This window comes from Neoarius graeffei, chromosome 3, assembly GCF_027579695.1.
Source record: "Neoarius graeffei isolate fNeoGra1 chromosome 3, fNeoGra1.pri, whole genome shotgun sequence".
Lineage (NCBI taxonomy): Eukaryota > Metazoa > Chordata > Actinopteri > Siluriformes > Ariidae > Neoarius > Neoarius graeffei.
In genome coordinates this window covers 58,271,742-58,299,036 of record NC_083571.1, presented here as the reverse complement: position 1 = coordinate 58,299,036, position 27,295 = coordinate 58,271,742, and the positions used below count along the sequence as shown (strand labels likewise).

Genomic DNA, 27,295 nt, shown 5'->3' with positions numbered 1-27,295 from the left:
TGTGATATATTTTATATGAAAAATACGAGTTTTTCAACATGAGAAGATAAATTTCATATCTTCAAGCCAACGTGTGACTTTCTTTTAATTATACCGACACACAAACAAAAAGTACCCAAATTTATCAAAACAATTCATTGATTTCCTCACGAGTGACACATAGAGATTTATGTCATGGTTTTGGTTCTCCATATCCCAGATGTAGCTCGTATGAAAAATACGAGTGGTGTATTTCCAGTAAAACACTTGCGTCCATATATATATACAGTACTGTACAAAAGTCTTAGGCCCCCTTTTTTACATACAAACTTTGTTATACATTTCTATTTTATGACTTCTACATTATGTCCCAACAGCTAGCCGCTGTGTCCGGGGATCAGGTCGTCGAGGCCCCTGCCTTCGACTGCCACCCAATCCACACTGCACCAGCCCCCTACTGCTACCTCTGTGGGTGGTGAACCCACAGGAGGTTGGGCCCACGTCACCTCTTCGGGCTGAGCCCGGCCGGGCCCCATGGGCAAAGGCCCGGCCACCAAGCGGTCGCATGCGAGCCCCAACCCCGGGCTTGGCTCCAGGGTGGGGCCCCGGCTGCGCCATACCGGGCGATGTCATGGTCCTTGGTTGTTTCTCCATAAGGGTTTTGGTGAACTGCTCTTGGTCTGGCCTGTCACCTAGGACCTGTCTGCCTTGGGAAACCCTGACAGGGGCATAATGCCCCCGACAACATAGCTCCTAGGATCATTCAAGCACACAAACCCCTCCACCACAATAAGGTGGCATTATTGAGTCAGTACAAAAACATTTTAGAGTCCAAACATTCGTTTTCCGGCACAAAATTAAATGTTACAGAAAAAAAAAGTTTGTATCTGAGCAGCATATTACATAAAAGAGCACTTTTCAGATTAAAAACGAAAACATAATGAAGGCTGCTGGGTTTTGGTCTAATGAAGAAGCGAGTGTGACAGTCAAAGTGTCCAGAAGAACTGTGGCTGGTTCTGTAAGATGCTCAGTAAAACCTACAGCTCATTTCCGCATCAAACTGCACTCACTGTACCTGAGACAATATTTTTTTAAGCAAAGGGTCGTCTCACACCACATATTGACTTTATTTCATTTATTATGGCTGTTTGCAGGGCCGTCGACAGGGGGGGACAACCGGGTATTTTGTCCCGGGCCCAGGCATGAGGGGGGGCCCAGAACTGGTCCCTCATGAAGATGCCATTAATCATTCTGTTTCATTTCAAAATGTGTTGATTTGGGGGAGAAAAATGTGCTATATTTGCATTCAATGAATGATTTCTGGTTCTTTTGCCTTTATTGTCTTCGAAAATAGATTCAAGAACCCACGTACCACCCCTAATGCAGAAATGGTTTGGTCTTTGATTAAGGCGCCAAATAACACGGCACTATAGAGATCTTGCAGTCACGTGACCGGAAAGTACACAACCGCCATCTTGTCGGTCAAAAACACCGCTGAATACTGCTGCACTCGTGTACAGAATGGATCAATTTCAGCCGACGGACTACACGGCTCATTTTTCTAATGAACAGATAACTAGATATATGTCTAAAATAAACGATCTACAGATTAGTGACCCTTATGGCTTTCCGGACGGAGTTTTCACGACCGGATATTGAACTGCCAGCGGAATACCCGGACGTGTATGATTACCTCATCAACTTTCCCTCGCTGTTCAGTGGTGAAGCACTGCGTGCTTATAAACCTCTGCACAGTTATCTTTACAGAAATTCAGGATTTGTCAGCCAGTGGCGGTTCTAGACCAAAATTACTAGGGGGGCCGAGGTGGGGCCAGTGTTTTTTCAGGGGGGCACATATAAGGAAAAAACATGGCAATATTTAAGCGTTCAAAATGTTTAGTTTAGTTTATTTAAAACCAAAACAAAATACATTGAGCATAAATACAATGAGATAAACATTCTGTCTCAGTAGCCTAAACATAAAATAAATTGTGCTCAATAAATCTTAAAACCATGTTTCTCTTTTTTGTAAAATAAGATTTCTATTTTTGCATACAATGAACCTTTTATCTGTCCAATGACACTTTTTAAATTCACAGCATGAATGAATTTTCTTTTTCACAACATGAGACTTGAATGTACAATCACTATCTTTATCTAAATCACACAGTCATCTCACTCTTTATGTACAGCAGGGGGGAAAAATAGAAAGAAAAAATAAATTCACATACAGTGGTCTCAGAATCACCCTACAGTATAGCATTCACAGCAGGCTGAAACACTACAACAACAAGATTCTGCGATTGTGACTCCTTGAGAAACGGTCTACAAATGCATCAAGGTTCAAAGCCTTGGACCTTCTGGATTCAATGCTGAGCACACCAAGATTGCTTAGACGCTCCTCACTAATGGTGGATTGGAGGTACCGTAGGTCTTCACCAGTTTCAAAGTGGAGAAACTCCGCTCACAAGAGGCAGATCTCACTGGGAATGCCACAGCTATTTTGCATAGTCTAAAGAGCTCAAAAAATACTTCTTTATATGGCTCAGTGAAACGTGTCAACGCTACTGTATCTGATGGCTTTTCAATCAAAAAACTTCGGACGTGACAGCTGTTATCACTCACATCCAAAGTTTACAATTCGCGCTGCTGCTGGTCTTTCTGCTGCAGGTAACAGTGTGCGTGTAGCGCTTTAAGGAGTCCGTGTAGAACACTCCGTCATGTCAGTTCCGATCTTCGAGCCAGTGCACGTCGAAATTAATAAATCTTATTATCTGTTCAGCACAGGGGCCACAACAGGGGCCAGGAGCAATTTTACAGGGGCACTGGCCCCCGTTTAAAACCGCCTATGTTGTCAGCGACTCAGATGTGGCATCTTGTAAACAAGAAAATAATCCTCACTGGATGGGTAAGTCACCTTAAGTATTGAGTACAGCACTGACCAGCCGATTATAGAATAGAATAAGGTAATTCCAAATCGTCCATTTTGTTTACATGGATCTGGCGTTGGAGAGGTATAGGCTTGGCAGTGGAGATTTGAGTGGCTGTTTGTATGTGTATATGTATGTGGCAATCATATCCAAATGTTTTAGGCACGCTTGCTGAGCTGCGCTGAGCTGGACTCCGGTTAGCTGAAAGCCCGTGGAACGCTGCCTCTTGTTAATTAAACCTTATTTTGTTGGAAATCATCCCGTGTAGATACGACGGCATGTGAAATTGCCAGCTAGATAGAGTTTAATGTAACGAATGGGCTATAAATGGGGTGTTTTGAGGTTAGTCTGTTGCAAAACATTAAACTTCGCTTAGACTGGATACTCTTCAAACAATTCCCTTGCTCAAGTGAAAAATGATAGGCCTGTATGAAAAGCGCAATTAATGAAAGTAGCCTAATAAGCCCTAAATGAATAAAACAACCTCTGTTTTATTGTTGTTGCTTACACGTTAAGATTTTGAAATCTTCTCGGTCCAGTTCTATATCCAGGGAACGTTGTAATCCTTTTGGTTTATCCGTAATAAACGTGTCAGCCCCCAGGTCAGATAGGCTAATGTTACGTGGTTGGGAGGGTGTCAATTTTTTTTGTAACATTCTAAATTGAGTACGGAAAGGACGTTTATGAAAAACAAGACAAAAAAAATACACTGAAAAACTCACTGTACACATCACTAGTGGTGATGCTTCTATGTTCAGATTTTGGGAAAGCCATAACTCCGTTCTCATTGAGGCTCAGTTCCATCCCGTAAACAATCATTTTGGTTTATCAACTACCTGCGCTCAAACATGTCACAGGAGAGGCTCAATGGGCTGGCTATGCTCTCTATAGAGCGCGAACTTGCAAAGAAGCTGGACTTCAATGACCTTATTGACGACTTTGCCACAGCAAAAGTCCGGCGCATTGCATTTCGCACCTGAATAGTTGCAGACTAAGGAAATGTTCAAACTGTAAATATGTTGAAATAAAATGGTTGACTGTTATAATGGGCTTGGAATACCTGTTATTTAAGGGTTGGAGTGAATGGAGACTGTGAAAAGAGGGGTTGGGTGTGGGTGGTTGCTGTGTGGCGATGTGTGTGGGGGGGGCACTCAGATTATTTTGGGGGGGGGCCCACTCAGATTATTTTGTCCCGGGCCCAGCCAAAGCTGTCAACGGCCCTGGCTGTTTGTAGTATATATATATTTTTTTAATGTTAACATTTCATGATTTTTAAGTCATTTTTGGTCTACAGCATTTCTTTACATGTGCCTAAGACTTTTGCACAGTACTGTGTTTTATATATATATATATATATATATATATATATATATATATATATATATATATATATATGGTCATATAGAAATGTAAGCTGATAAAGTGAGCCAAATGACAGTGTCTCTGTGTGTGTGTTTTACAAGTACTCTTTCAGCCATACACACCCCTCAGCTAATTTTATAAATTAAGTTTTGGTTTGTTTTACTCTGTAATTTGAAAGCAAGCAGAGCCAAATAACAAATGAACCAAAAGTATAGATTTCACTCTGATACAGACTCGGTAAAGGGAATAATAGGTTTGAAAGTGCTCTGAAACCCATTTTACACCAGAACCTCTGATTAAATTGAGGACAGTTGAGGGTATGTTAAAGGTGAAATGATAAAATGGAGGGATATTGGAGTTGGGAAATTTGATCTCTGGCTTCCACTGGAACAGATGGAGGGGATTTAGGGAGGCGGAAAGATTAGCAGGCCTTCTATAATCCTGGTCAACAAATTGTCTTATAGTTGCTCTCGCTGAATTTCTTCTGCATTTTATTCTTCTGCATTTGATATACTACTGAGTTTTACCACTTCTGCAAATTTGATCTTCAAGTCTAAAACAATCCTCCCCCTACAACTTACCTGAAAACGCAGAGCCGCATTCTGACTTGTGAGATTTTCATTCGAGATGCAGTAAGGTGTTTCCTTTCTCTCTCCAGAGAGAATCGACGAGAAGATCATTAATAACCATGAGCTCATATAGCTGGGCTGGGATTTGAAAATTCAATTAAAACCTTGTGTAATTAAGTAGAGACAGACAGAGAAAGAGAGACGGTGTTGACTCACGTCAGTGAACTTTCTAATCTCCCCTGTGCAAGCAGTTTGTTGGACCACACAGATTTAACATCACATGGGCTCTGCTGATATCGCACACTCTGACTGGATGAGAGAGAGCAAGAAGAAAGCTTTAGGAGGTAGAGCAGGATTTTCGCATTCCTCTCCTCGAATGTTTGCTCTCCTAAAACACACAACTGGATTAGTTAATTACTAAATCAAATCGGGTGTGTTAGAGCAGCTCTGTGTGTCTTCAACTCTCAGAGGCCTGCTGGAGAGCCAGTGGAAGCTTGTACATTTAAATGGTTGAGTCGAAAAACTATTCTAAGTGTTAAAAAACTAAATGTATTTAAAATAAACTTGGAATCTAAGAAAGCATGTGTTAAGATGTTGTTAAAGGTAGTCACCTTTTCATCTCGGGTAACAATATCACTTTTTTTCATTAGGTGGCATTGGGCAGACCTAACAACCTGTGTTTTCTCTCTCTCTTTCTCCCCCAATCTGTCCCTCTGAGTTACATGTCGATCCTGAGACCGAGATGCTGACCTCTTCTGCTCCTCGGACCTGCCTGATCCATCCTGATGCCCTATGTCTGACTGGAGTCTCATCACATCGCGCCTGTAGAGGACGACCCCGTACGGATAGTCGAAAGTCGCACTTTAGGGCTGCAGTTGTCATGAACAGTTTTGCACTTGAGTTTCCATCAATGAACAGTTTATAATTTCAACAAAAAACAGACTTCATGTTAAAACTATAATGATTTTCCTGGTTACTCAGTTATACTTTGTGACTCTATAGGACACGGTTATAGAAGCGAGTTATTTATAATCACGCTATCTGTTATCACCCAAATGAGGATGGGTTCCTTTTTGAGTCTGGTTCCCCTCGAGGTTTCTTCCTCATGTCGTCTGAAGGAGTTTTTCCTCGCCACCGTCGCCTCAGGCTTGCTCATTGGGGATAAATTAGGGATAAAATTACCTCATGATTAAAGTCTTTAATTTTCTGTAAAGCTGCTTTGTGACACTGTCTGTTGTTAAAAGTGCTACACAAATAAACTTGACTTGAAAAACAAACAAACAAACCAAGGCTTCTTGAAAATGGCTGCATTTTGCTTTTAAACAAATATTAACCTTGAGTTAAATCATTTTCTTAATATTTTGGCTAATTAGGTTGGAATTCTGATTTTTTTTTCTCAAAGTGAAGACTAATTTTACTTACAGTTTTTTTTTTCACTTTGTATTTCCACTTCTACATGTTTCAATTTCAACATTTCTATTTCTGAGCATTTAAAGAAAACAACCATTTTTTTATTGGCCTTTTTGATAGTAGGTTGGATTTAATTTCTACTGATTGTCTACTTAAATAGTCAGTCCTTCTCATTTCCACAGCATCCACCATTTTGAACCAACCTCATAAAAGCTTTGTGAATTTCATGAAGTGAAATTCATGAAATTCACTTCATTTGTGAAGTAATCAATTCCCTGCACATTTTTGATGCACTAACATTTTACTTTGGTATTTTTGGGATATAAATAACTTTTTTTAATGTTCTTTAAATGTTACTTTATATGAATGATGTATAATTTGCATCCTAAAATTCTTATGTCATGACAATTTGATTTTTTATGCCAAAATGTTTGAAACAACTTCCTCCAACTCCAAAACTGAACTTATTCCAAAATTACCATTTGAATTAGTGACAAATTAGAATCGATTTATCTCAAAACAAGGTATTACACTTATGTTGAGTGAGATTTGTTTTTTAAATACCTCAAAATATTGAGTTATGTCACAATTTAGTTTTTTTCTATCATAGAAATTGTTGTTGAAATGTACTGAAACATTTGTGATTGGTCAGTAAGAGCTGGACTCCAACATTTTATTCCATCTTAATAATACAGTAAAGATACTTGAGTACAGACCACAAATAATTAACAAAAAACAAAACTCTAAATCAGTTCAGCTACAGGAAGTGAATCAATATGGGTTGCAAGAAGCATTTTTGTTGACACAAATTTCTAAACTGACCTGTGAGATACAAGTGTACTGTACTGTATATGAGTGTTCAGTCCTATGCATCTCTCAGCAAAACGTCTTCTTTTAATAAGTTTTGCTTCATTTTTTTTTATTTGTATGCAGGGTGAAAATCCTTTAGTCAAGAATCTGAATTATGTTTCAACTGTTAAAATTTTCGGAATGCAAGTTGTCCAACAGGACTTTTTTTAAAATAATGACACGACACCAAAGAGTAAGAAGTATATAACCAATTTTATTCCCTTCTGTTAATATACACATTTAGAGTCATCTCACTGGAACACTTTACAAGAACATTTAGAAAGAACAGGGGGTACTCAGGGTGGGGTGGGGTGGGGTGGGGTGGGCCGGGGCAGGGCGGGGTGGGGGAGGGTTTCTGATGGTGTTCAACTAAAAAGTGAGAGCAAAACCATGAAAGAGGTGTAACCAAAAAACAACAACAACAAAAAAAACAAAACCCACACACATGGATACACACACACTCTCGCGCACACATGTTGATGCTTTGAAGAAGAAAAAAAATGGGTGGTACCATAAAGGTCTGCCATGTTGGATGATGGATTACAAAACATTTGAAATGAAAAGATGTGATGTGGAGGAATTTATCAAGGTAATGTTTGTGTTGTAAACCAGATTTAGCTCTGTTCAACAAAAAAATTGCTTCCCAAGATCACCGATCATTATAATTTTTTTTTCTCCAAACAGGGGTTGTAAGTAGGGAAACACATCTTTTTATCTTAGCAGTGGGATGAGTTTCAAATATTTAGACATTTTCACAAACGTTTTTGTTTTTGATTTTTTTTTTGTTTTTCTGTTTTTTTTTAAGATTTTCTCTTTTCTTTTCATAGTTCTTGTAGTAGAGCTGAGAATATTGGAATACTAAAGTTCAAGTTGTACATCCTCATCGAATGAGACTTCCACTTTCCTCCAAGTGTCCCCCCCCAAAAAAAAAAGTTCACACTGATACAGTCTTTCTGTCTTTGCTGCAGCAGCAAAATTGAGAACATGGTCACCTGTTATGAACTTTCGCATTCCCTACTACCCAAACACCAGGGACTTGCGGTACATTTTCCTATAAATGTCTTTTCCCTTTTCGTTTAGGACAAAATGTAAAAGAATGATGAAAAAAAATACCAAGCACGCTGGTCCATAGATTTGACACGTCATCAATGTCCATAGTTTGTCTTTCTTCTTTTTCTTTTCATGGACATGTTGCATTGTGTCTTGTTCCAGAAATGCACAAGGTAAAGAAGGAAACTGACTCACACTGATGACCAGTTATCACCTCAAAGCAGGGGATGGATATTCTCTAACAACGCCCTTCCCATGAGGTTGTCCTTTTGTCCTTGAGTTGCTCAGTCATCTATACACACATATATATATTTCTACGGAACAAAGTCATTTTTCTGTTGTGAGATGTTTCTTTTTCTGCTTCTGGTTTTTCATATATGATTTTATAGCCTTCGAAAGGGCTCAACATCAAACCCCCAAAACAAGTAACAGATATCTGCTGGAATGAAGGACAACCAGGGGTTTGGCCTCAGAGTATTTCGGTGGCTAAACAGCAACTGTGGATGTTGAGTTCTCAAATTTCCATGGTTAATCTTGTTGCAACTTTTTTAATATATATATATTTTTTTAAAACTCCACAGAAACTCAACAGGATATTGTCTCTTTTTCGTTAAGGAATACTACATGCTTGAAACACAGCAGAAGTTATGTTGCATCAGCTCCTGAGCACCGAAGACAAGGAGAAGAATTTAAGAGTACAAGCCAAACAGGGAGAGAGAGAGGGAGAAAGGGAGAGAGAGGGAGATTGAATGAGATAAGAGAGAAATAAGACATGAATACTTGAAAGAGAGCAGAAAGGGAGGTAGATTTGACACTGAAATGGTTTGGCAGTAATTTGGACTGGCACGACTATTTGCTCTTCATTGTCTCGCAAACATCACCAATTTTCCAACTTTCATATTTACTTTTTCCCCTTCTAACATTTATCCAGCACTCACTTGGATTTTGAGCAGTGCTCATAGAAATACTTCAGGTATAGTTAGTCTTCATAAAGAAGGAATCTTCTGGACTTGGCACATTATGGTGTTGCAACAACAGGTTAGGTGATCCTGAAGACCCAAGACTAACGTGGCTTTTACAACAAGCAAACAAGAGTGTGGAATGGTTACAATGGAACAAATCCATTGTGCGTTTACCCAATAGTACAAAAGTTATGAGGAATATTTATCAAAAAATTGGAAGGAAAAAAGCAATCTCAATCTGTTATTTCATAGAACTTGTTTGGGAATGGAATCAATAGTAGAGAAGGGTGAATGAGAAAAATGATTGCCAACAAAAAGCAGAACTTTCACCATCCCTGTTCCCTCAGTATTCCACCTTCCTCTCTCTCTCTCTCTCTCTCTCTCTCTGTTCTGTCTCCGTCCCTGTCAAGCCTGAGCTCAGACGTAGTATTCCTTGTCTTTGTTCTTCTTGCTCTTGGTGCCTGTTTTGGTTGTACCAGACTGCTTCTCCTTTACCAGCGTCCCATTGCTCTGCGTGGCCGAATTGCTGATATAGTTGCGGCTCTGGTCCACTTGATATGATCCTTCATCTCGGTTCCGATATTTGTACATGGCGTACAGGAGGATGAGGATGCACAAGGCAGCTGCCGCGACGATCCCCACCACCATCCCTGTGGTGCTGCTGGACTCCCGGATCACCTCCACCGCTCCTGGAGGGCCTCGGTCAGGAGATGAAGGCTCTGCAGTAGGAAAATTGGGAGGGTTGGTTATACCTGGAACGTGTCTATGCCGCCCACCATGTTCGGGATCCCCAGAAGGCTGGACGGGTGGCAGGAGCACTTGATCTCGGGTGTTCATTTTGCCCGCTGGAATATTAGGACCACTATTGATACTGGGTTTGAGTCGTGGTGAGGTTGTGGGGGTGGATGGAAGCAGGGGCCGCTGGGAGTTGGGAGGATGTCGAGAAAAGTGGCGATCACCACGTGGGTTTTCGGCTACTGCTGGAGGAGGCGGAAGTACGGTTCGATCTGTGACAAGGTGGGAGTTTTTGTTATAGTCCTCATCGTCTGACTCGGTCATCTCACCCGAGCCATAAGCCGAGACCTCCATGGCCTCCTCACAGTCTTCTTGGTCCACTGGACATGGCGTGTGGCCATTGGAAGGGGACATGGACTCTTTTGTGGTCTCGAGCAGTGTGAGGAATGGATGGTAGGTAGGGGGTGGAGGGATAACTGGGTACCTTGTTGCGACTGAAGGGGGATCTAGGGAATCCACGGTTATTATGGGCAACACTAATTCACCTCCTAGGATAAGAAAGAGACAGGGCGAGGGGGGAGAGCATTAGTAAAAATCTGAGCAAGCTGTTTTCTAGTTTAAAAACAAATAAAAAAAACAGTGAAAGAACTACAATAGCAACACAATTCAAACCATTATTAGAACACTATGACTTAGAATGAGGTTAGTTCAAGTTTAGTTAGTGACTTGTAATCTATTTAAAATGTTAATCTTAATGCGCTAAACTCTCTCTTCCCTGAACCTAACTTAAAGCTAAAAGTACATACACACAGATAAAATTGACTCATTATGTACAATCTGACTAATCTAAGCTAAGCTTACTTTACTAACTATCCTAAGCTACAAGCTACAGAAGCCAAAGTGTTAGTGACGTTATTGTTTCACTAAAATATGTTTAAAAAAAACAGTTCTAAATACAAACGCCTAACTATCCTACTACTACACTCTCTCTTTCTTCTTTCAAAGATTGGATGGGTTAAATAAAATAGCAAACCACATAGTACAGGTCACTTACATCAACAAATTGGCCGCATGATTTTTGCATGAAAAAAAATTACAAAAAGAAAGCTGTGTAAGATTGTTCTTGGATAGTGATACACAATGTTCACCCCAATTTTCAAAGAGTCTTTAAATCTCTTTAATCAGCCATTCAGTGTATTTCTGTGAGATTATAAAGTATAATCCCTCTTCCCAATAGGCATTATGATGACTGGAGAGGGTTTTTAATAAACATTACAATCTATATGCAAATCTTTCAGATTCAGGTTAAGATACTGAACAGTACTGGAATATTTTCTAATTCATATTCCCACCATATAATTACCCCCAAATAATGATCATATCATAATATCATTAACGTCCTACTCCCCATGCAGTTTCAGCTTGTCAACAATAAAACTAACCTTCTAACACAACTCTTGTCCTAATACACTTCTGTTTGGACCAGATATTTGACATTTAATATGCAATCTGTGTTCAATAAATATGAGGATAATGCATATGTTTGCAAATGAAATTTAGATTAGAATGCAAAACATCTCTGAATATCGTTTTGATAAGGTGAATTAGTGTGAAGGGAAATTGCACCCAGAAAATGTAATGTGCAAGGAAATGTTCTGCCCCCATCATACCCTTGACATCAACATGTTTCACCCCAATACACAGTCCTTCGTTATATAAGAGTATCTCTATTAAGCTCAAACATTTTGCAAACCCACAAGTGAGAATATGTATGACAAACAGCAATTAATAAATGCATGTTGTAAATATTTGAAAGAACTGAAAAACATTAATTCATACATATACCAATTCTGTATAATACCCTCCCTCCCCTGACACACACGCACACATGCACACACACCTCCCAAAACCAATGATGTGGCCTTGGTATGTATATTATTATAGCTGTGAAAAGGCAGTACTGTTACTGTACATCTTTGTGTCTGAAGGTTGAAGGCCTTATTTCTTATTCCCAGTGATCACAGTCAATATAAGACATTCCTATATGAATGCTATACAGAACATTTATTCACTGCTTACACTGCTTAGGCAGATGAATTAATACAAAAATCTAAAATCCAGTACTTAAGGGATTAGGTTTTTTTTTTGCAGATAATCTCCAATTATATGGTTGAAGCATTCAATAAGTCAGAAAAAGGCCTTTTGGGGTTTAATGAAAAGAATCCATTTATCAGATATTATATTAGTGGTTATTAAATTATTTTACTGTTTAGACTTTTTACACTTCCATTAGACACGCTATGAGCACAAATCAGCGTCTGGATTTTATTAAAGAAAAGAAGGGGGGAAACCCCTGCTGTTCCAATTATACCAAAGACAGAAACTTTAGCTTCCATAAGGCAATACATTTAAAAAAATAATTTAAAAAACCCTTTCTAACAGAAAACTACAGAACCCCTGAGGTGATATCATTATGTTTTAAAAGGCGTGACCACCAGTTAATATATTGAGACCACACGGTGATATTTCGGGGCCACAAATGAAGTACCTCAGAACTCTGAATTATTATTCAGTGGCCACCAATTGTGCAACCTGAACCCCTGATGTAATTACGTCATACTTAATACATGTAAAAAATAGTCAAAGTCCCTCCCATGCCAGGACCTGGTCTTCCCAGGCAGTTTCCCGTCCCAGTACTAACCAGACCCTTAAGGCGCATTGGGCGGCGCTGATCTCCACTTCTATAGCCCTCGGCCTCTTGCCTATATATAGTATAGACCCTTTTCAGTCACGTGACCTTCGTAAACGCGACCGCCATTTTGGACATGTAGTGGACTTCGGCTCGAATCGGTTTGAATGCGAGGAAGGCGACAAACATAAAAGAAAAAGGAGCGAGATGCAGAAAACTGTATTTACTAGTTTACTGTAATTATGATCTGGCAGCTATTTACACCGGATCCAGTGTAAATAGCTGCCGGAGCCAACGTCCGAGCTTGCCGGAGCGCGCTCCGGCCGGCCGCGAGCTAGTGCGCTCCGGCCGGCCGCGAGCTAGCGCGCTCCGGAACCTCGGACGTTGGCTCCGGCAGCTATTTACACTGGATCCGGTGTAAATAGCTGCCAGATCATAATTACAGTAAACTAGAATGGAATGTTAACAGCAATGTAATGCCTTTTCTGGCTAATTTTATTCGTCTTACCTCCAACAAAGTGGTCACTACACAAGCGTTGGTATGCCGCTATCCATGTTCTCCATCGGTCAGCATCTACCGGGATCCGATAAAATGATAACCCTTGCCTTGTTTGTTGATGGTTACTACATCCAGGTGCACAACAATATAGTGGCATGATGGAAGTCTTGCTGAAAATAAACACTTTCTTTGCTGCCGTTCCTCAGTGTTGGCTGTGGTAAACTACTGGTAGTACATATCCAAAATGGCGGCCGCGTTTGTCGTGACATCATGTGAAAAGGGTCCATAGGGTTACAGTGGGGGGCTAGTCCTCTGGTAACTGTGAGAGTTTGACTCCCCACTTGCATCTGTATTGCAGCGTGCCTTGCCAGACAGCAGTAGGCATGGTGGTGTAGTGGTTAGCACTGTTGCCTCACAGCAAGAAGGTTCTGGGTTTGAGCCCAGTGGCTGACAGGGGCCTTTCTGTCTGGAGTTTGCATGTTCTCCCTGTGTCTGCATGGGTTTTCTCTGGGTGCTCTGTTTTTTTCCCCCCACAGTTCAAAGACATGCGGTTAGGTTAACATGGGGTGGCCTTGGGCTGAAGTGCCCTTGAACAAGACACCTAAAGTACCTCAGAACTCTGAATTATTATTCAGTGGCCACCAATTGTGCAACCTGAACCCCTGATGTAATTACGTCATACTTAGAATTCATCCAAGTGCATACAACTGCTCCCCGGGTGCTGTAGCATAGCTGCTCACTGCTCTGTGCGTGTGTGTGTTCACTGCTTCAGGTTAAATACAGAGGAGGAATATCACTGTGCTTAAGTGTATGTGTGATAAATAAAGTGAGTTCTTTTATGATGGTCTTTGGTACAACCCAATAGCGAGTAGAACTCACAAGCTCCTGGTCAAGAGGCAGACAATGCTAACCACTAGGCCAGCTTGCGGTACTTAATACATGGCCTTCAGGTAATTATTAAATGGGAACAGGTGAAAAAGACAATTCACTTCTCAGTAGATCTTGAGTGATATAGAGTAGCTTGTGAACACACCTTATTAAAAAATAACCTCCATCATCTCAGTGGGTCTGCAGATAACCATTAGTGTTGGTGATAAACATATCTGAGAACCAATCAGAGTTAAGTATACAAAGCAAAGCTTAAAAGGATGGAGATACAAATGTAATGCAGTAAAAGGACCGTCAGCCTTAGGACATGATACACACACACTGCCCTTTGTGGAACTGAGCTCTAGAACAAACAGCTGGAAGTCAGTAATGCGCCATGAAACACTGTTTGGTTATAATATCATTAAAAATAATGCTGGTTCAGTTAGATACAAGGTTAATTCCAAAACACTCAGAGCAGCCAAGATAAAACCCTTTATGTCTTTCTGTGAATTACATAGTAACAATACACAGATGAATTCTCAGTTCTGATTGGTCAGAAAATCTTGATTATATTTCTACATGTAGAACAGTAACTGATGAGTAACAACTTATATAAAGACACACTCTCAGAAAATAAAGTACATCATTGTACTTTTAGGGGTACAACGGTTTGTCCTCAAAGGTATTTATTTGTACCCTTTATATATTGATTGGGAACAGATATGTAACTTTTTGATGCTGAAAAGGTACACATAGTTACCTTGCAGTCCAATAATGAGCCCTAGGAGGTACATTAGTGTATATTGGGATAAAAGGAACTTGTTTTGTGGATGTATATTTCACAACAGTAAATGTAACTAAAAATGGATAAAAGTAAACATATGGGACATTGTTCTTTATTTATTAGTAAAAATGTAATTATTGGGGGGGGGGTGGCACGATGGTGCAGTCGTTAGCACTGTCGTCTCACAGCAAGAAGGTTCTATGTTTGATGCTTGCAGTCGACTGGGGCCTTTCTGTGTGGAGTTTGCATGTTCTCCTTGTGTCTTGCATGGGTTTCCTCAGGGTGCTCTGGTTTCCCCCACAGTCCAAAGACATGCAGATTAGGTCAACTGGCTACTCTAAGCCCATGTTTACATTAGACCGTATCAGGGGATCATCAGATTAACGTTTTTAAAACGATTAGTGTGCACACAGCAACACCAATACACGATTCGCGTGCACACAGCAACACCAATACACGGATACGCTCGGCTCCGCAGGCATCCTGCGCTCCAAATCACTCCGCCCTGAACAGCGAGTGCCCTCTGGAGGGTGCGCACTCCGGCCTTGCGCAGCTCACAGAGCACGCGAGTGAAGTGCACAAGCAGTGATTCGGGACTGAGCCGCTGTGTGTGTGATCCCAGCGCATATCACTTACCACTTGCAAGTGGAAGGATGGCAAGCTTAAAGACAATCATAACTACACAATGAGCAGTATTTGCATCAGTATTTGCAGTATTTTCATACTTTTATACTCTTTAATGAAAGATGATACAAGGCGGAAGTCTGCGCCGTTTTTCAGCAGTCGCGTCACATGACCAACGCCAGCGAATCAGGAAGGTGGATGTCACAGTGACGTTGTCCAATGACGACGCCAGCTAGAGCTCAGCACAGCGTATCCGCGTATTCTCAATGTTTACACAGCACCGGACCTGACACGATCTGGATTGAATACGTGGAGCCTGGCGGATTCCCGTTTCCCGGCGTTTCCAGGCGGTTTAATGTAAACGGACAGTGCATCCGCGAAGAAAACGAGACCGATACGGTCTAATGTAAACTTGGCCTAAATTACCCATAGGTGTGAATGTGAGTGTGAATGGTTGTGTGTCTCTGTGTTGACCTTGATGGATAAGTGGCGTAGATAATGGATGGATGGATGTAATTTTTGGAAAATTGTTGTGGTAAAAAAAAAAAAAAACTGCAAGCAGCAATGAAGGGCCCAAGCACCTCTGGTTCTGCGACCCATCACACATGGTCATCATACAATGCACACACATCTGAGATGTGCGACAAAAGCCTGAGTATCTGATGAGTGTATCACCAGTGATGAGTTTTTAAGCAATGGAGTCATTACTGTGCAGGTCCAAAGGGTGGCAATATACCAGAGGGTCACTTTGGGCCTGTGGATATCATCAGAACCATCATATCCTATAACCTGTGAAGTCTGAGCCATATCAGGCAATGCATGGTGAATTTATGACACATTTACTGTTTACATGGCTTAACATATAAATTTATTGTTTCGCCTTTTCAACATCTTGCCAGATATCATGAATCCCTTCGTAATTCAAAATCAGCAACATCTTGACATCATGTATACCAAATCTGGTATGAATTCAACAAACTGCCTAGGAGGAGAACGTCAAAATGTAACACATGTCAAAAGGCACAAAACCAAAAATAACTCACTTCCTGTTAAGTATGGCTAATGCAATGTACCTTACAATTTTTTTGTCTTGGAGCACCCTACACACCTACCAAATTTGACATGGATAGGTGAAGCTATATACCAGGCAAAAGTCTCAATGACATGTGGGCGTGCTATGGAGTCCCCCAGACACACCTGGGGCCAAGCCTCTATTCCTGATTAGTGGCAGCTAGGACTGATGTGTGTACCAAATTTAATGAGTCTTCACCCTTGGAAACCACCTCAAAAATGGCCACGTCTTGAAAAAAAAATAAAAATAAGAATCCTTAGGAAAACAATAGGGCCTTGCACCTCTGGCGCTTGGGTCCTAAAAATATCTCATCTCATCTCATTATCTCTAGCCACTTTATCCTGTTCTACAGGGTCGCAGGCAAGCTGGAGCCTAACCCAGCTGACTACAGGCGAAAGGCGGGGTACACCCTGGACAAGTCGCCAGGTCATCACAGGGCTGACACATAGACACAGACAACCATTCACACTCACATTCACACCTACGGTCAATTTAGAGTCACCAGTTAACCTAACCTGCATGTCTTTGGACTGTGGGGGAAACCGGAGCACCCGGAGGAAACCCACGCGGACACGGGGAGAACATGCAAACTCCACACAGACAGGCCCTTGTCGGCCACGGGGCTCGAACCCAGACCTTCTTGCTGTGAGGCGACAGCGCTAACCACTACACCACCGTACCGTGCCGACCCCCTAAAAATATACACCGTATAATGAAATAATTAACATTGGGGTGGTAAGAGTAAATTTGCTCAACGTTGGAGCGCATCACACTGCCCAATTGATTATTTTCCTATGACAGCATGGCACATTGATTTATTCCATATATACATATAAAAGCTCGGCATTTGTAAATATGGAAGTAAACGGAGGCATTCGCTTATAAAATATATTGTCATTCGACCATATATTTTGACTGACATCTAAGCACATGAACCCATAAATTCATCACTTTAAAAAAAAAAGACAAAATATTAGATTTTGTAAAGGCCTACATAGACTATGTGTCATCGACCAATATCCCAAACATAGGCTATAAAGGTATTTTCAAATTGTTTGCAATTAATGACATCTCATTATCTGTAGCCGCTTTATCCTGTTCTACAGGATCGCAGGCAAGCTGGAGCCTATCCCAGCTGACTACGGGTGAAAGGCGGGGTACACCCTGGACAAGTCACCAGGTCATCACAGGGCTGACACATAGACACACAGTGCGTTTACATGCACATAGAGAGAATCGAATTTCTGCTGTTGCTCGACTGAAATCGAAGTTCAAAATGCCATGTATACACCTTAATTCGGCTGAAATTGAACCGAACTTGATTTCTCGGAATTGAGCTACACGACCTAGATTATGCGATTTCTGCCGAGCTACTTAGTGCATATATACGCTATTGAGCTACGTATTCGAGCTACTTACTTCAGCACTGCCCCTTCCGGAAGTGACGAGTGATGAGACCACAAGCGGGAAACACAACAGCCTCGGTCGGCATGACAACGAATCATGACAACAGCATGAATCTTTTCTTTTTGTGGCATTGTTTGCACTGTTAAAATTTAGCTCACTTACTGTATCACCAAATACATCTGTACAGCTGTTGCATAGCTGTGAATTGTGCACATAAACAAGTCATTGTATTTGTGTGTGTGTGTATATATATATATATATATATATATATATATATATATATATAGTGGTGCTTGAAAGTTTGTGAACCCTTTAGAATTTTCTATATTTCTGCATAAATATGACCTAAAACATCATCAAATTTTCACACAAGTCCTAAAAGTAGATAAAGAGAACCCACTTAAACAAATGAGACAAAAATATTATACTCGGTCATTTATTTATTGAGGAAAATGATCCAATATTACATATCTGTCAGTGGCAAAACTATTCATGTGAGAATATTCATTGTTCTCAGGCTACATCCACATGACAACGGCAACGAGATGTTATTTAAAAATATATCGCGTTCAAATGGGCAACGATCAGTAAAATATCAGGTCCATATGGCAACGCAACGCTTGCTGAAAATGATGCAATACACATGCCACACCTCTAGGGGCGCTGTAAGACGGTCCCTTCGGAGACACCAGAACAATAGAAGAAGTAAGGACGCATGCGCATAAACTATTATGCGCGAGACTTCATATTAGCCACAAAGTCAGGAAAATCTGTTCGTAAAATTACATTATAATGACCAAATACAATGAAAAGTATTTTTCCAGTCTCACCTGTGAAAGGTAATCCCATGTGATCTCGTTTGGACGGTAAACCTGTTGGTACAGTTAAACGCAGCACATGAATGAGGCATCTTTATTCTCCGCTTTGACCTATCCAATATGGCGGCGAGGATGATGTATGATTCTACACGGAAGGCGGCGTCTTTAATGGTCCAGAATAAATTGAATGCTACACGTTGATGGATTAATTTGTTGTTCTACGCCCTTTTTGAGGAATGTATTGTAGGACTTAAACCAACATCTGAAGAGGTGAGATCGCTCCTTTTTTTCCCTATTTTTGCTGGCGGGATTGACTCTGCCCTAAGGGCTATTTTCTCTCTCTCTCTCTCTCTCTCTCTCTCTCTCTCTCTCACTTTGCACCATTACACAATAAATATTCACAGTGAAAATATTTTGTAAGCGCGTTTCATGAACCAAGTTATAGGATTTGTTGACAACTCGCATCGAGTTCGTTACACTTCTACTCGGTGTGAAGCACTCACAGTCATGTGGTTGTGACGTCATCGTAAACAAATCTGTTCTACTCATCCAGACGACTTCGCAACGGCAACGTTGCCAGATCTTTCCACTCTGGAACCCGTTCTCAAAAAGATTGCGTTTTGGGCACCCAAAACGCCGGTGCCGTGTGGACACCAGGCCTAAACGATAAGCAATTGTATCGGAGTCACCTGAATCCGTTGCCGTGTGGACAGGGCCTCAGATTTGACTCAAACTCGACTCGGATCAATTGTCGACTCGACTTGACTTGAAATTTTCTTTTATGACTTGGACTTGACTCTGACTTGAACACTGGGGACTCGATACTGGATTCGGACTTGAGGTTTAGTGACTCGACCACAATGCCTGGTTGTGTGATGATTTCTACACTCGAATTTGCACTCACTGGTTTCTATGCTTGATTTGTTAAATAAGGGCTCATGCCTGTAAATGTATTTGGATGGTATCTGACTCTGCATTGACTGCATCCAAGATATAAAGGGATCGATGAGGGGGGGATGATGGCTAGGCCCGAAAGAACATTACACCCATGAAAACAAATTAATGCAGCAGATCCACCCCAGCTCCCTTGGTGAGCTTTGGGAAGTAATATCAGCTTCATATGAGCCATTAAAGACATATAGGGCGCTAGTCTGACATACAAAGTATGAATGGAACGTAGCAATGAACCAGTGTTGGATATGTTGAGCAGTCTGTCACAAATATACAATATAGATTAACATATATCAAATTACAAATTGACTGATGGCTCTTTTAGCCGTGTTCATATTTTCTATGTGGCCAAAATTTTGTGGACACCTGACAATCACACCCATACATCTTTCTTCCCCAAACTGTTGCCATAAAGTGGGAAGCACACAATTGAATATAATGTCTCTGTAAGCTCTAGCTTTACGATTTTCCCTCAGTGGAACTAAGAGGCTTAAACCTGTTCCAGTATGATGATGCCCTGTGCACAAAGCGAGCTCCATGAAGACATGGTTTGCCAAGAACGGGGTGGAAGAACTTGAGTGGCCTGTACAGAGCCCTGGCTTATTGACTGATAGTGTAAATTCTCTCTCGCTCTGGCCTCAAGGTTTACACACAAACACACACCAGACAAAATAAAGGGATTTCCAGACAAAATAAGCCTGCCTTTCTTTTCTTTCATATCCTGCAATGTCTTATTCTTCCAGTTACTTTGTGTTTCTTTGTTCTCTTTTAGGCAACATGGTGGTGTAGTGGTTAGCACTGTAGGTCCTGGGTTCGAGCCCAGCGGCTGGTGAGGGCCTTTCTGCGTGGAGTTTGCATGTTCTCCCCGTGTCTCCGTGGGTTTCCTCTGGGTGCTCTGGTTTCCCTCACAGTCCAAAGACATGCGGGTTACGCTAATTGGTGGCTCTAAATTGACCGTAGGTGTGAATGGTTGTTTGTCTCTGTGTGTCAGCCCTGTGATGACCTGGCAACTTGCCCAGGGTGTACCCCTCCTCTCACCCATAGTCAGCTGGGATAGGCTCCAGCTTGCCTGTGACCGCGCATAGGATAAGCGGCTACAGATAATGGATGGATGTTCTCTTTTATTTACAGTGTATATAAACACGCTACTGTTAAAATGTTTTTTGTGATGGAAAAATGAAACCGAGATAGATCATGTCAGAATATTTTCCACCCTCAATGTGAAATATAATGGTACATTATATAACCTTCATACCAAACTTGGCAAGTGCTTTAAAATTCGCTCTGCTTGCTCTACCAATGACACTGTGTGACGTCGATGAAATACATAGGCGGCTACAAGGTCATTCGGAATGCTTCATCTTGCAAACCTTTTATTTAAAGGGGCCACAAAGCAAAAAATCAAAGCTACAATCAATTGATAACGGAAAATAATGAACAATTATGATGACATGTTTGGTAAGAAAATAAGCTAATGATATAAATGAATAAATAGCCATTTGTGTGGTGTGACATTTGCATTGATGTTAAGTGCTAAGTCAAATTTCATCATGCAGTTTTTTTTTTTAAATTTATGTCCCTGGATACAAACAGGAACACATCATAATTAACAGGGAAACAAGCCACCATAATTATTAATTTCTCCTCCATTGTACTTGGGAACATGGGGAAGCCATGGCCTAATGGTTAGAGAAACAGTCTTGGGACCAAAAGGTTGCTGGCTCGATTCCCTGGGCCAGCAGGGCTAAATTGCCCTTAAGCAAGGCACCTAACCCCCAACTGCTCCTGCTTTCATGTATGTTGTACATTACCTTAAAGTCTCCTGGATTTCAATGTGCTTCTGAAGCAATGGCCTAATGGTTAGAGAAGCAGCTTTGGTACATGTAGTTTGTTTGATTCCCTGGACCAGCAGGACTAGCTGAAGTACCCTTCAGCATGACACCCAAACTGCTCTGGCAAGGTGGCATACCTTGTCTGATTGGCCAAAGAAAAACTGATGATGTGATTATTAGTTTGATGGTAACCAAAAGTGATACCCCCAAGACACAGTGCCACCAATTTTGCCACAGAGAAAGGCTGGCTCACATCAAAAATGAATGACTTCTGGTCACTTTGACGCTTTTGCAGCAATTGGTGTGAACGTAAGGTAAGTGTGCATATACTTTTATAATCAGAAATGTGGCTGTTTTCAGAATGAACCAATCACATTCAACCTCATGTTCAAAAGTAATTATCATAGAGATGTCATCAATTAACTTATTCTGATTATCCCCAAATAAAAACCAACTCTTTCTGTAGGATTTTCTTCACATTTATTTGGTTTCATCTGACTGCTAAAGCCATGGTCCTCAAAGACTTTACAAAGCATGTATGGACAGTATCTCATTTGTTGAAATGTAACCATCTGAAGAGGATTATAAAAGACATTCCAAAACATTAGATATACCATGGAACATTAATATAAAATTAGGTACTACCTAATAGCGGAGCTTCCATTCAAATGAAAACAAACATGCAACAGATGATGTACTTTGATGTGTTTCAATTTCAATTTTCTCACAAGAAGATAAATTTCTCCAAACTCACATGTATATTATTCTTTTTATTACTATAAACTACAGTGTGCTTTAGGGATTTATAGCAAAATGTTTTGAAAACAAAAGATACACGATTCATGAAAACACTGACTGGATTCAGGTCAACTTGTCAGATCCTGAAGGATTTTGCAGTGATTTCAAAATCAACACCACTATTTAGAATTAAATTCCTACAACTCATCATTTCTATTAATTCATTTTTTACACGTTTTCTTTCTCTTTCAGCTTGTCGCTTTTCTTGTGAAAGATTTCTTTGCCTTTCTCTCACTCTTTCACATCTTTCCTTTTCTTCCTCTTTCAAAACTCTCTTTCTCTTCCCGGTTTTGACTTCATCTTTCTCTCCTTGGTTAACTTGTTCTGACATCTTTTTAAAGTTTGTATTAAAGTTTGTAAAAATTATGATTATTGTGTTGCGCTGTTTGAGTTGTTCTCGGTGGAAAAACCCGATAAATATGAAATTATCTGTAGACAAAAATAAGTTATGTAGGTGCGCTCGCGCTTCTAGTTCTCGCCAAAATCAAACAGCCAATCAGAATCGCGAGGGGCACGGATGGACGGATGTACATGGCTGGGATCCCTGTGTGTCCATGAAAAATCAACTCGATGGGTTACCATATTTTCTTAAGTATGGAGCTCCGCTATGAAGGCTATCATCAATGAGTGGAGAAGATGGAGCACCACAGTGACCTCACCAAGAACAGGATGTCCATCCAAAATTTACAAAAGAACAAGAAAAAATGTACCAGGAAGCAACCTGGAGACCAATGGCAACATTTATGGAGCTGTAGGAACATCTGACAAGTACTGATTACTCTCTGTATGTGACAACAATCTCTCATATTCTTCACACACTGCAAAAAATAATATCTTAGCAAGTGAAAATATCTTGAAAATAGTTAAAACGATCTAGCATTTCCTATTAGAAGAATACAAGACACCAATTCTGAGATTATTAAACTTAGTTCTTGATTGCAACCAACTTATTCTAAGACGTCTTATCAAGTAAAAATATCTGTCCATGCAGCAAGATATTTTCACTAGTATTAAGTAATTTTCTCCTCAAATTCAGTTTTCAGTTTTTTGCAGTGCATGTCTGGGCTATGGGGTAGAGTGGTTAGAGGGAAGACCTTTATCATGAACAATGTGGCAAAATATGTTACAGTCTGATGAAACCAAGTCCAAAAGCACATCACCAAAAGAACACTATACCCACAGTGAAGCATGGTGGCGGCAGCATCTTGCTGTAGGGCTGCTTTTCTTCAGCCAGAACTGGGGCTTTTATCAAGGTGGAGGGAATCATGAATAGCTACAATACTGACCAATTTGAATGCAAAACATTAAGGTGTCTGCTAATAAACTGAAGATGAAAAGGAATTTCAGCTTTCAGCATGATGATGAATCAAAGGATACATCCAAATGAACAAAGGAATGGCTTAACCAAAGGAAGATCAATGTTTCTGACTAACCAAGCCAGACCTGAATCCAACTAAAAATCTGTGGGGTGACCTGAAGCAAGTTATGAATAGGAAATGCCCTCATAAATTTGACAGCTCAAGAATGTTTGTTTATTTTTGCAAGAAAGAGTGGAAGAATATTGCCAAGTCAATACTGTATGTGCCACGGTGGTAGACTCTTAAAATCAAGAGTCAAAAGGTGCTTCAACAATGTTCACATTTATGCAACTTGGATATTGCAAGGGTTTTTCTTTTGCCTTAAAAGTTTCTGATTTTGTTTTTCACTTTATTATTTGTCTACTTTGCAATTTCACATTAAAGGTGAAAAAAGATCTGACATTTATCTTAGTGTCATTCTTTTACTTCACAAAAACCTGGGTGTGTAGACTTTTTCTATCCACTGTATATTACTTTTTTTAATCAATGTGTCTTATGCTGTTTATCTTCCATGACATTATTTTTTTTTACTTAGTTATTTTGAACCCAGAATCTGTCACTGTGTGCCATTTACATTCAGCATCAACAGGTTCAACAATAACAGTTATCACTGAGACACAGCGGCTATAGCATGCAGCCAGGAAGGTGTTTGCCATTTTTATCCTACAGACGAACAAAGCTAATTAACACTGTAATGGAGACAATGTGGGTGGCTGAATTTGCTTAGTTTCTTCCTCAGGTTGTATAATATTCTTTTTTATTATCTAGCCAGTTTATTGGCTATGATATAACCAAAGACATCAGCAATTTTACATGTTCCAATCAGAAGGAACTAAGGTGGCAAAATATGATATAATCTTCTTCTTCTTCTTCTTTTGGCTGCTCCTGATTAGGGGTCGCCACAGCGGATCTTTCATCTCCATTGCTCCCTGTCTTCTGCATCCTTCTCTACTACACCTGCCACTTTCATGTCCTCTCTCACCACATCCATGTATCTCCTCTTTGGCCTTCCTCGTTTTCGTGTGCCTGGCAGCTCCATCCTCAACATTCTCCTTCCAACATGCTCTGCACCTCTTCTCAGGATGTGCCCATACCATCTCAGTCTCATCTCTCTTAGCTTCATTCCCAAGCTCTTCACATGTGCTGTCCCTCTGATGTGCTCGTTCCTTATCCTGTCCAACCTTGTCACTCCCATCGCAAACCTTAATATCCTCAACTCCGCCACCTCCAACTTTGCCTCCTGTCTCTTCGTTAAGGGTACGGTCTTCAATCCATACATCACAGCTGGTCTCACTACTGTCTTATACATCTTACCTTTCACTTTTGCTGGGACTTTCCTATCACAAATGACTCCCGAAATCCTTCTCCAACTGCTCCACCCTGCCTGCACTCTCTTTCTCACCTCACTATCGCAGCCCCCATTTTCCTGCACAGTTGACCCCAGGGACTTGAATTCACCAACTTTCTTTACATCTACTCCTTGCATCTTCACTACACTCTCATCCCCATTCTCACTGATGCACATGTATTCTGTTTTGCTACTGCTCACCTCCATCTCTCCAAACCCAACTCAACCTCCTTTCTACTTTCACCACATATCACAATATCATCTGCAAACATTATGTTCCATGGTGACTCTTGCCTCACTTCGTCTGTCAAGCTATCCATCACTATGGCAAACAAGAAAGGACTCAAAGCAGATCCTTGATGAAGTCCCACCTTCACCTTGAACCATTCAGTCGTTCCAACTGCACACCTCACTGCTGTTTCACTGTTCTCATACATGTCTTGCACCACTCTGATATACTTCTCATTCACTTCACACTTTCTCATACAATACCATAACTCATCTCTCGGCACTCTATTGTATGCTTTCTCCAGGTCTACAAACACACAATGTAGCTTTCTCTGGCCTTCCCTGTACTTCTCCATTAACATTCTTAAAGCAAAAATTGCATCCGAAATGCTCTTCCTTGGCATAAACCTGTACTGCTGTTCACAGATTGCTACCTCTCTTCTCAATCTCGCCTCCAATACCCTTTCCCATAGCTTCATAGTGTGGCTCATCAATTTTATCCCTCTGTAATTACTACAGCTCTGTACATCTCCCTTATTCTTGTATATTGGGACTAGCACACTCTTTCTCCATTCATTTGGCATTTTCTCATTCTCTAGGCTCTTATTAAACAATCTCGTTAGGAACTCCACAGCCATCTCACCCAAACATCTCCAAGCCTCAATCGGGATACCATCTGGTCCGACTGCTTTCCCGGTCTTCATTCTTTTCATGGCTGCCCTCAGCTCATCCTTACTAACCAAAATATGATATAAATAACATAGCATAATCACATGATTCCCCGTATTGGCTAGTTTAATTAATATAGGCATATTAATTAGTTTAACAGCTCCGGTTTCCCCCACAGTCCAAAGACATGCAGGTTAGGTTAACTGGTGACTCTAAGGCTACGTTTACACTAGACCGTATCTGTCTCGTTTTCTTCGCGGATGCACTGTCCGTTTACATTAACCCCCCTGAAAAAGCGGGGAAACGGGAATCCGCCAGCGTCCACGTATTCAATCTAGATCGTATCAGCTCCGGTGCTGTGTAAACATTGAGAATACGCGAATACGCTGTGCTGAGCTCTAGCTGGCGTCTCATTGGACAACGTCACTGTGACATCCACCTTCCTGATTCGCTGGCGTTGGTCATGTGACGCGACTGCTGAAAAACGGCGCAGACTTCTGCCTTGTATCACCTTTCATTAAAGAGTATAAAAGTATGAAAATACTGCAAATACTGATGCAAATACTGCCCATTGTGTAGTTATGATTGTCTTTAGGCTTGCCATCCTTCCACTTGCAAGTAATAAGTGATATGCGCTGGGATCACACACACAGCGGCTCAGTCCCGAATCGTGGCTTGTTCACTTCACTCGCGCGCTCTGTGAGCTGCGCAGGGCCGGAGTGCGCACCCTCCAGAGGGCACTCGCTGTTCAGGGCGGAGTGATTTGGAGCGCAGGATGCCTGCGGAGCCGAGCGTATCCGCGTATTGGTGTTGCTGTGTGCACGGCTAACGGTTTTAGTGTAAACGCGAATCGTTTTAAGAACGTTAATCTGATGATCCGCTGATTCGACGTAATGTAAACGTAGCCTAAATTGACCGTAGGTGTGAATGTGAGTGTGAATGGTTGTCTGTGTCTATGTGTCAGCCCTGTGATGACCTGGCGACTTGTCCAGGGTGTACCCCGCCTTTCGCCCGTAGTCAGCTGGGATAGGCTCCAGCTTGCCTGCGACCCTGTAGAACAGGATAAAGCGGCTACAGATAATGAGATGAGATGAGATGAATTAGTTTAACAATCTACAGTGGGGCAAAAAAGTATTTAGTCAGTCACCAGTTGTGCAAGTTCTCCCACTTAAAAAGATGAGAGAGGCCTGTAATTTTCATCATAGGTATACCTCAACTATGAGAGACAAAATGAGAAAAAAAAAATCCAGAAAATCACATTGTCTGATTTTTAAAGAATTTATTTGCAAATTATGGTGGAAAATAAGTATTTGGTTAATAACAAAAGTTCATCTCAATACTTTGTTATATACCCTTTGTTGGCAATGACAGAGGTCAAACATTTTCTGTAAGTCTTCAAAAGGTTTTCACACACTGTTGCTGGTATTTTGGCCCATTCCTCCATGCAGATCTCCTCTAGAGCAGTGATGTTTTGGGGCTGTCGCTGGGCAACACGGACTTTC

The 27,295-nt window shown here is 41.0% G+C and overlaps 1 protein-coding gene across 3 annotated transcripts in view; it reads right to left on the bottom strand.

Annotated features, from left to right (window-relative positions):
* Positions 1–9,312: 9,312 nt before the first annotated feature.
* nrxn2b (neurexin 2b) overlaps positions 9,313–27,295 on the bottom strand; it is a 1,271,620-nt gene continuing 1,253,637 nt past the window's right edge. For all 3 annotated transcript variants that reach the window (XM_060917059.1, XM_060917060.1, XM_060917061.1), the window contains one exon: positions 9,313–10,394. In XM_060917059.1, coding sequence (XP_060773042.1) covers positions 9,529–10,394 — 866 coding nt within the window. In that variant the 3' untranslated portion in view covers positions 9,313–9,528. The remainder of the gene's footprint in view (positions 10,395–27,295) is intronic.